The sequence below is a fragment of the Fulmarus glacialis genome, unplaced genomic scaffold (assembly GCF_000690835.1).
Source record: "Fulmarus glacialis isolate BGI_N327 unplaced genomic scaffold, ASM69083v1 scaffold4940, whole genome shotgun sequence".
Taxonomy (NCBI): Eukaryota; Metazoa; Chordata; class Aves; order Procellariiformes; family Procellariidae; genus Fulmarus; species Fulmarus glacialis.
The window spans coordinates 33,865-44,079 of record NW_009189455.1 but is presented as its reverse complement, the minus strand read 5'-3'; the positions used below and the strand labels follow the sequence as shown (position 1 = coordinate 44,079).

The 10,215-nt window shown below is 57.3% G+C and overlaps 1 protein-coding gene across 1 annotated transcript in view; it reads left to right on the top strand.

Annotated features, from left to right (window-relative positions):
- Positions 1-423: 423 nt before the first annotated feature.
- CHD6 (chromodomain helicase DNA binding protein 6) overlaps positions 424-10,215 on the top strand; it is a gene marked incomplete at its 5' end in the record, with an annotated part of 38,088 nt that continues 28,296 nt past the window's right edge. Inside the window, 12 exons of the mRNA XM_009582049.1 lie at positions 424-482; positions 842-959; positions 2,424-2,510; positions 2,797-2,931; positions 3,252-3,373; positions 4,006-4,249; positions 4,699-4,875; positions 6,547-6,690; positions 7,451-7,706; positions 8,213-8,423; positions 8,939-9,134; positions 9,654-9,829. Coding sequence (XP_009580344.1) covers positions 424-482; positions 842-959; positions 2,424-2,510; positions 2,797-2,931; positions 3,252-3,373; positions 4,006-4,249; positions 4,699-4,875; positions 6,547-6,690; positions 7,451-7,706; positions 8,213-8,423; positions 8,939-9,134; positions 9,654-9,829 — 1,925 coding nt within the window. The remainder of the gene's footprint in view (positions 483-841; positions 960-2,423; positions 2,511-2,796; positions 2,932-3,251; positions 3,374-4,005; positions 4,250-4,698; positions 4,876-6,546; positions 6,691-7,450; positions 7,707-8,212; positions 8,424-8,938; positions 9,135-9,653; positions 9,830-10,215) is intronic.

Genomic DNA, 10,215 nt, shown 5'->3' with positions numbered 1-10,215 from the left:
GCAGGACCCGGCACTTGGCCTTGTTGAAAGTTGGTGCTGCCATGCCATTCCTTGCACTCGTTCTTCACAGAGTGCTGCTGGGGTATGCCCGGACTGGCACCTTTCTGGGTTGGGGATCGATGTGGTGCCTCTCCTGCCCTGGACACCAGAAAGCCTCCGGAAAGGAGTCAGGCCTAGGCTGAAGCCCAGGAGGTGTTTGAGTCCCCCATGCTCAAGGGTGGTCTCACACCACGTTCCCCAGGGACACTGAGCTTCCGAGGCAGGATGGCCGAGTGCCTGGCCATCCTTGCCGTCCGTGGGGCTCAGCCTGCCTGGAGCCTGTGGCTGGACAGGGGACGCTTGTCTGCACCCAGGCCACAGAGCATGCCCCCCAGTTTATGCACAGGCTCTGACTGTCGCTAACTCTCCTTCCCTTGGTTTCAGGCTCATCCCGGAGGCCTGGCGTTTGAGATGGAGGAGTTCTATGTCAAGTACAGGAACTTGTACGTGCGGTGTTGTGGTGCTCTGTGCCGTGGCAGTGGGCCCTGTGCATGCAGGAGCGAGGGCTGTGCGCTCCCACCTCCATCCCATCCCCAGCTGCAGCTCGAGCATCCCTGTCTCGCTGCCCCTGTCCTCCTGAGCCAGCCCCGGCGGTGGGAAGCAGGAAAGCCACTGCAGGCACAGTGCTCAATCTTGGCCTGGACCTGGGCCATGGCTTCCTCCAGTTTGGGGTTTCACATGGTGAGGCAGAGGCTGGGTGTTCTCTGGGTCGCTGGGAGATCCCTGCTGGTCTGCATGGCGGATGGGATTGGGCCCAAAGGCCTCTTTGGTCACGTTTTGTTCATTTCTTTTTCCTCTGCAGCTCCTACCTCCACTGTAAGTGGGCAACTCTGGAGGAGCTGGAGAAGGACCCCAGGATCTCCCAGAAGATAAAGCGCTTCCGGAACAAGCAGGCTCAGATGAAGCATATTTTTACAGAGGTGAGAACTGAGCGCGGCAAGCAGCTGTGCCCGACCCCAGCACACCTGGGCCCGGTGCGGTGGCTGAGCAGGCCAAGAGCTGAGCGCTGCCTCTGGCACCTCCCTGCCCAGGCGAGGGCCAAAATTCAGGGCTGGGAGTGGGCAGGCAGGGCTCACTGTGCAGCTGTGCGTGCCCTGCCTGAGCTCTGCCGTTGCTCAGCGATCCCGGGGTGCTGCCCAGAGCCCTGCCTGTGTCCCTTTGCTGACACCGTGGCAATGCCCAGGCAGCAGCATGGCACCTCGAGCTTTCAGGCTGGTTTGAACCAGGGCACAGCACAAGAGGATGAGCAGGTGGGCATACTGGAGCCAAGGGGCCATGACAATGCCCTAAACACCTGTGGTGTCACTGGCAGAGGGATGGGCAGGGTGACAAATGTCACTTGCCAGGCACTGCCAACCCTGGAAGCATTGCTCAATGCGGGGGAGGGCAGCGTGCAGTGCTGGAGGTGCTTTCTTGGTGGAGCAGAGATGCTATGGGAGAGAGGGAGCTATAAATACTTGGGCTTAGGGCAGCTCCTGCCTGCTCTGCTCTATAAGCAGATTAATCTTGTTTAATATGGAAGATGTTCTATAATTGGTCTTACTGCTCCAGAGATAGTTGGATCTCCTGAAACTGCCCCTTGCAAGTGTAAATCAGGCCAGTAGACTATGAAAATTTCTCCATGGATATAGTTGGAAAGCTGGGGGTGTGTGTCAAATTTCTCGCTCCCAAGTCTGTTTGTGGTCTTTCCCAGAACACGAAGAAAAAGCATGTGTTGGAATATGCTGTACCACTAACAATTTAGCAAGGAGCAAACGTTCTTTCCTGTCACTAACTGGGGCATGGGGAGCTGTGAACATAGAAGCCAGTTTTTTCTCCTTCCCAAGCCCTAGATAATGTGTCTCTCCGAGGACCTCTGCTATTCTAAAGCCAACTCCTTCCCAGGTGTTCCTGGCAGGAGGATGAGCCCTTGCCTCATGAGCGGTTGCTGCTGGTGACTGCTGAGCTGAAGGTGGGGAGAGAGAGAGGCAGAGACAAAGAACAAGGTGTCATCCCTTGCAGAGGAGTGGCGTTCATCAGGTGCTATGTGTGGCTCTGTGCTGTGGCAGTCACAGCTCTGGATGCTGCACGTAAGCTGGAGCATACAGCTCAGGACTTTGTACCTTGGGGCCAGATGGGCTGGAGAGGACGTTCCTGCCTCCCAGCAAGGGCAGCATGGAGCCTGTGGCCGCTCTAAAGCAAGAGCTTTGCCTTCTGCAGGGCTCCTGCGTCCTCCCTGCCCAGAGACAGATGTCGCATACCTGCGTCCAGGGCACTTGGTGTGCTGTGCACAGCTAGCAGCATCCTGGGGACAGATGTCCCGCAGCTGTTTACTTGTGCCCGCCATCTGTTTAACCCTGGAATCACCTTGAACTTACTTCTCTTTTTACTCTTTGCTGTCGCAGCCTGATGAGGATTTGTTCAACCCGGACTATGTGGAGGTAGACCGAATTCTGGAGGTGGCTCATACGAAGGACCCTGACACCGGGGAGGTGAGTGGCTGCATCGCTTGCTTGCCCCGCGGAGGGAGGGAGGGAGGCTTGGCAGGAGGCCCAGACACACAACGTGTGTTGTGTGTCATCTCTGAGTGCTCTGAGGCTTTCCCAGCCTTGCGCAGCCTGAGCCCTGTCCCCATGGACCCCTTGGCGCAGGGGTAGATGGAGGGAGGGCCACTGACCATCCCTGTGATTCGCTCTCAGTCGCAGTCTGTGCCCGCACGCTGGGGCTGAGCGGCCATGAGCCCTGTGCCGTCTCTGAGCCTGTCTCTCTGCGCTGCAGGAGGTGACTCACTACCTGGTGAAGTGGTGCTCCCTGCCCTACGAGGAGAGCACCTGGGAGCTGGAGGAGGATGTCGACCCAGGGAAGATTAAAGAGTTTGAAGCCCTCCAAATCCCTCCAGAAATCAAGCACATGGTAATGTACCCAGAGGTAACGTACCTGGCTGGCAGCTCACTGCCCTGGGCAGGCAGGGACTGTCTGTGTCTTGCCAAGGTCCAGCAGTGCTGACCTTCTTGTCCCTGCTGCTGCAGTGCAAGCCCTGAATCCTCCTCTCCGGATGGGTTAGTTGGCAGTATCTGAGGGTGGGATCTGGAGGCCAAGACCTTGCTGTGAATCAGCTGTCAATGACTGTTCTGAAGTGTTGTCCTGATGCTCAGCCCAAGAAGCAGGGTCTGGCCTTGCTGAGCGTTAGCCTTTTCCTCTCCGTGGACCTTGCTCCTCCTCTCTCCTTCTAGGAGCGCCCGGCATCTGAGTCCTGGCAGAAACTGGAGAAGTCCCGGGAGTATAAGAACAGCAACCAGCTGCGGGAGTATCAGCTGGAGGGAATGAACTGGCTGCTCTTTAACTGGTATAACAGGTGAGGAGGGGCTGGAGCCCTGTGCTCCCACGAGGAGTCCTGCTGGCAGTGGGACCCCGGTGTGTGCTGTCACAGGAGTGGCAGAGCTGAGGGAACAGAGCTGACAAACAGGGGCCTGCCAGAGCAGCTGCTGAGACCTTCCAGTGCTGGAGCTGGCAGGCAGCTGCCAGAACAACTGTGTTTGTTTTAGTTTTGCAACTGAGTCTTTAGGAATGTTTCTCCCTGGTAAATGCTGATGGGTCTTGGACATAGTAAGGCTTAGCTGTGGGTCTAAGATACACCTGATTTTTGGTATTGGCCAGGTTACTGGTGACACATTCCTGTGGCAGGAGTGCAGGAATATGCATGTTCTCAGCTGCAGCACGCCATCAGATGCATCTTTCACTGGCCAGTGTGCACCTAAAGGACAGCATCTTTCACACTAACTTTGAGTCCATCATCTTGCAAGGAATTGGATGGTCCGGCTTACCCAGACCAGTTTGGGCCACTGTACCAATGTCCCCTCACCCTCCACACTGCAGGGTCAGAGAGGTGTGGGTGGAGGTGATGTGCCTGACATCCCATCGAGGAGTTGGTGACGTGGTGTTTCCTACCCGAGGGCTACATTCACCTGCCTCTGTCCATCTCTGCAGGAAGAACTGCATCCTGGCTGACGAGATGGGACTGGGGAAGACAATCCAGTCAATCACCTTCCTGTCAGAAATATTCCTGATGGGCATCCATGGCCCCTTCCTCATCATCGCACCTCTCTCCACCATCACCAACTGGGAGAGGGAGTTCCGCACCTGGACGGAGATGAATGCCATTGTGTACCACGGCAGCCAGATCAGCCGGCAGATGATCCAGCAGTACGAGATGGTGTACAGGGACACGCAGGTGATTGGCGCACACAACACTCCCAGGATGCGTCCCCCAGCCCTGGCTTGCTTTACTTGGGAAGCACTGAGCTGCATGTGGAGCTTATGGTTTATCTGGGGAGGGAAAGATGATCTTTTAAGACCCCTTTGCTGGCATGGGCTCAGGGTGCAGTGTGTATGAGTGAAGAACAGGCCCAACTCATGCAGAAAAGGGAAAATGCAGCAGAGCCCCAGCCGCAGCTCTTGTCCAGGCCTTTTTGTCTACCCTGAAGCAGAGTCTGGTTTGGAGAGATGCAGCCTGCGGCCAGCGAGGAGGCTTGCAGGAACCCGCCTGGTGCTTGAGAGAGATGAATCTGGGGAAATCCCAGCTAAGACCCCGATGCTAACACTGATATGTTGACAAGATGTCTGACAGTGTCCTGCTGCCCTGCAGGAGTCAAGCGCTGCGTATGGTTTATGTCTCCCTAGGGTAACCCTCTCCCTGGGATCTTCAAGTTCCAGGTGGTTATCACCACCTTTGAGATGATCCTTGCTGACTGCCCGGAGCTGAAGAAGATCCAGTGGCGCTGCGTGGTCATTGACGAGGCACATCGCCTGAAGAACAGGAACTGCAAACTCCTTGAGGGGCTGAAGCTCATGGCCCTGGTGAGCATGTCCTGCACAGTTCACGTGAGAGCAGGGTGGGCCAGAGATGGCCATGCCTAGCAGTCAGATGCCACAGCCAGCTGCTCAGGCCCAGTGCCAGGGCTGAGCTCCTTGTCAGAGGGAAAACTATTCAGGACCCATCAGGTTGCATAAGCAGTGCCAGTGAGAGGGGGCCCTTTGATGGATGGGGCACTGGTGCCCTGCAGCCATCACAAACTCCTTTTTGCTGAAGTGGAATATTAACCGACAGCAGGCCAAGTCCCCCCATCCCTTCCTGTCTCTGTGCATTCCCTGGCAGAGCACTGCCTGGCCTTGCAGCGCAGCTTAGGCTGCTGCAGCACACACAGGCAGTTGCTGACCAGCCATGCACAGCATCCTCTGGCTGTGGTGGGCTTTGTACCTGCAGTATTCAAGCTGGTTTCTTACTTCTCTGCAAATGTGGGACCAGTCCGTGCCAGGGATGGGGGTGCAGGACTGTGCGTGGTGAAAAAGGGATCAATGAGCTGCTCTGAGAAATGAATTTGGATGTCCAGCTCCTTTCCAGCCCTGCCAAAGGCAGTGCTGCTGTTTGCTGGACCGAGGGTCATCAGGACTATTGGATCTCTCAGCCCTACCCAGCTTCCATCACACCTGTAGCTGGGCCAGGGCTCCAAAAATTATTAGTCTTATGTCTCCATTTCCCAAAGACCCTGCTGTTTCCCCATGACCCTGTCTTGTACAGGGTTGTGAGCAGCCTGGGGCAAAGCGGGATTGCTGCTGGTCCCCCTTCGTAACCATCACCTTCCTTTGTACAAGTCCTGTGGGAGCCTCCCACCTTCCAATTGCCCTTCTTTCATATCTGGTGACTCTTGGGGACGTTCCCTGCATTAGGTTGGGCAGGAGGATTAGCCTGAGCAGTGAGCAAGGGCCCAAGTCTCTGACACTGCTGGGACAGAGTGGCTGGTGCGCCCTGGGAGGCAGCACCCGGTGGTGCCTGAAGCCAGAGCCTGTAGTGTCAGCACATGGAAAGGAGCGCGTTCTCCTTGAGGGGTCATCCGCTCCTCACACCCCCAGGTCTTGGGGGTTTGTCTGGACTCCCGTCTCCTTTTATTGCACATGTACCTACATGGTGAACCTCTAATAAAAGCTCCTCCTTGTTCCCAGTGCACACTTGACGCAGTCATACGTGTGCCTGCTGATTTTGGAGCACCCTGCTCACGCTGGCCCTAGCAGCAGGTCCCTGATGCCTCTCGGTATCACATGGCTCTGGGCCATGTTCCCTCTTGTTCTACCCGAGCCCTGAAGAGCGACATCCTGCCCTCGGGTGCACGGAGGCTTGGGCTCTGTCAGCCTCCCTGTCTGGTGCCAGCACAACTCTGCCTGAGGGTCTTGTACCAGGGAGGGCTGAAGCCTGGGGGCAGTGGGGGATTCATGGTTTTGGCTGTTGTTGCTGCACAGAGCTGGACTGGGGCGTGTCCAGGGGAGCGTCCTGGGAGCCGCAAGACAGTGTTGCGTGGCAGTGGCTGGGTCAGGGCTGGCATCATGGCCAGGGGAGCCTTTTAGGGAGTGTGTGTGCCCCCAGGCCACCCAGAGTGCTCCTGAGGCTGGAAGACAAGGAGCATTGCGTTCTTGGGACCCCTTGGACCCAGCCAGTAGGTCTGAGCCCTCAACCTGTTTTCTGTGTGTACCCAGGAGCACAAGGTGCTGCTGACAGGGACCCCCCTGCAGAATTCGGTGGAGGAGCTCTTCAGCCTCCTGAATTTCCTGGAGCCACAGCAGTTCCCCTCAGAGACAGCCTTCCTGGAGGAGTTTGGAGACCTGAAGACAGAGGAACAGGTACCTAGAAGAGTGACACTGGTGGCTGTTAGCATAGGCCAATGGTCACCAAGCCAGGCACGCACTGAGACATGTGCTTCATGGAAGTGAATAGGACTCCTCATGCCAGGAGAAGCAAAGTTGTGACAGAGCTGCTTTGGAGAGAGGAGACCAAGGCAGTGGTCTGCTCCCCACCTAGCTCCGTACTGCCCCTTGCATGCCTGGGCAGCACAGCTCACCCGACTTTCCCACCTGGTCTGTCCCTGAGACCAACAGGAGTGTAAGGGGAGTGAGAAGATCAGTAAGTCCATGTGTCAGTCACCCTTGTCAGGTTCCCCTGGGGAGCCATCTTCCAAAGTTCCCCTTGAGCACAGGTCATGGAAAGCAGCTCAGTCCCCTGGGCTGTCTCGCTGCCATTTGAATGTCTGGCTTAAGTGGAGATTGCACAAAGATCGCCATTCTGAGGGAGCAGGCACAGGCACATGGAGCAACCATCATCTCAGCTGTTGTCAAAGTTCTGAGCTCTCCTGTTGCAGCTGACACATTTATCCAAGACTGCCAGCAGCAGAAGTGTGTGGAGTTCATGGCTGGTCACTCACATGCCTGCTCCAAGGAAACCAGACCCTGAAGTTGTCCTGGCTGTCAGCAGAGCAGCTGCTTCAGGGTCATTTGTAGTGGGTTTCCAGCCTGGGGAGGCTCTAGCGTTGCAGGCCCCTCCGTTGTCGTCACCGTGTGCTTACCCTGCAGGGAGGGCAGTGAATCTCTGCGCTTGCTCTGGCAGGTGAAGAAGCTGCAGTCCATCCTGAAGCCCATGATGCTGCGACGGCTGAAGGATGATGTAGAGAAGAATCTGGCACCCAAGCAGGAGACCATCATTGAGGTGGAGCTGACCAATATCCAGAAGAAATACTACCGGGCCATCCTGGAGAAGAACTTCTCCTTCCTCTCCAAGGGTGCCAACCAGCACAATATGCCCAACCTCATCAACACTATGATGGAGTTGCGGAAGTGCTGCAATCACCCGTATCTCATCAACGGTGAGGGCTGTGCACAGGAAGTGGGGGGGGGGACGGATATCACTGCAGCATTTACTGGTCACTACCTGTAGAGCTCACCCAGCTTGGGAGCCAGTTCAGGCCCTCATGCCATCTGCCGCTGGTGTGGTTGTGCATCCAGGCCCAGCACAGGGTGCAGTGATCTGCCTTGTTGCCCTCACGGGCAGCCCAGCTCCCCACAAGCGCTGCTTGCTGGTGAATGCCTCAGGGTCTTGCAAGGGTCGCTATGTTTGGGGGCATTCTGGCGCGGGACCCTCTCCAACATCCCAGCCTGGCTTGTTCTGCCAAGAGCTGGTGCAAGCCCTGAAGAAGGAGTAGAGTCACAGGAGTGGAGGGGCTTCTGAAGGTCTCTAGCCAACCTTCCTAGATCTGGTCAACTGCACGGGTTCTGTTCCTCGCATGGTGGCTTGCTGTTGCCCTGGACGGGAGGCTGGGGGCAGCTGCACTGCCAGCCTCGCCAAGAGCTCACATCCCTTCTCACCTGGCAGGCGCAGAGGAGAAGATCCTGGAAGACTTCCGTAAAACGCACAGCCCAGAGGCGCCAGACTTCCAGCTGCAGGCAATGATCCAGGCGGCCGGGAAGCTGGTGCTCATTGATAAGCTGCTTCCCAAGCTGATCGCTGGTGGGCACAAGGTGCTCATCTTCTCCCAGATGGTGCGCTGTCTCGACATCCTGGAAGACTATCTCATTCAGAGGCGGTAAGTACAGGCTTCAGCATTCACCATAGCTCCTCCACATCACCTCCATCCTGCACTGTAGATACAGAGTGGAAACAGCCCAGGGTGGGGATTTGGCCATTCTGCGCCCATGTACCAAAGGATCCAAGTTACAGGCTACTGCTGGTGGGTGCAGAGACCCCAAAGCTGGGCAGCTCTGACCTGTCCATTCTGTGTTGCCCAGGGCTAGTCTTAGGAGTGACCAAATGGAAATAGACCTTCCGTTGGTCCTGGTTCCCATGAGCCCCATACCCATGCACTGTGCATGGGGTCGTGATGATTTTGCCATCATAAGAGGAACGACTTTTGGGAACAACCACAGTGCACACACACTGATGGGGCCTGAGCCTCCACCTGTGCACAGGTCCTGTCAGTAAGTCCCAGCTGCCTGTGTGTCCACACACAGCCCAGGGGAAGGAGCAAGAAGGGGTTTGTAAGACGCAGCCAGTTCAGGCCCTGCTGTGACCCTGCTCTCGCCTCTTCCCCTCTCGGAGCAGGTACACCTATGAGCGCATTGATGGGCGGGTGCGCGGGAACCTGCGCCAAGCTGCCATCGACCGCTTCTGCAAGCCTGACTCGGATCGCTTCGTCTTTCTTCTGTGCACACGAGCGGGTGGGCTGGGCATCAACCTGACCGCTGCCGACACCTGCATCATCTTTGATTCAGACTGGAACCCACAGAACGACCTCCAGGTAAAGGGCCTGGCCGGGACAGGTCCTGCAGCACAGCTCCTGTCACTCGTGCCAGCCGGAGGGAAGGGTAGCAGCACCCGGCTGTACTGGGCATGGGGTGCTGTGCTGGGAGAGCCGGCGGGGGGGGCTCAGAAGGGACACGTCATGGGGGAGATCACGGTGTGGCTCTAAAAGCACAGATGGGCCACAGACCAGGCAACACTTGTCCGTACTTGGTGTTGGAGGGTGTGAAGTGTTGAGTGCCCCGCCTCTGCAGAGAGCCAAGGCCTGAGCCCCTTGTCCTTGCCTGGGGGTGGAGGGGTCTCTGATTCCTCCTCCACAACCACGCAGGCCTGGCGCTAACCAGCACCCGGTGGCAGAGCCCTGCCAGGTCAGCCACTGGCACTAGATGACGGTGCTGTGGTGGGTGGGAGCTGACTGTGGCTCAGGTGGGTGAGTGGTGCATGCTGGTGCCACAAACCACACGGTCCCCATCCTGATGGGCTCACTGTTTTGACACTGTGCCCTCTGCACTCCCAGGCTCAAGCTCGCTGCCACCGGATCGGGCAGAGCAAGGCAGTGAAAGTCTATCGCCTCATCACCAGGAACTCCTATGAGCGGGAGATGTTCGACAAGGCCAGCCTGAAGCTGGGCCTGGATAAGGCTGTGCTGCAGGACATCAACCGCAAGGGCAGCACCAACGGGGTAGGTTGGCTGTCAGAGTGGGGCTAGGCGGCAAGCGCTGCGGGAGAGCTCTCCTTCTTCCCCTGCAAGTCACTGCCACGTTGGAGCAGAGACCTGGGCAGGCTTCTGGGGAGGGAGAGGCCACTGCCACACACTCGCATTGCTGCTGTTTGGCCTGGCAGGCTGTCCCTGCATTACCACGGGGTTGGGGGACACGTGGTGCTGTGTCTGGGTGACATGGACTGAAATTCCTGACAGTCCCTCAGGCAGTGTTTTGAAGTGACCTCTTTGCTGTAGCAGTGGAAGGTCTGGGTTGGCTTGGGGCATCTCTGCCCTCCCTCCTGGGGCAGAGGGAAGAGCCTTCTCCTGCTGTGCAGTGCCCAGGGTAGCTGGCCAGGTTGGTGATGCCCCCGTGTTT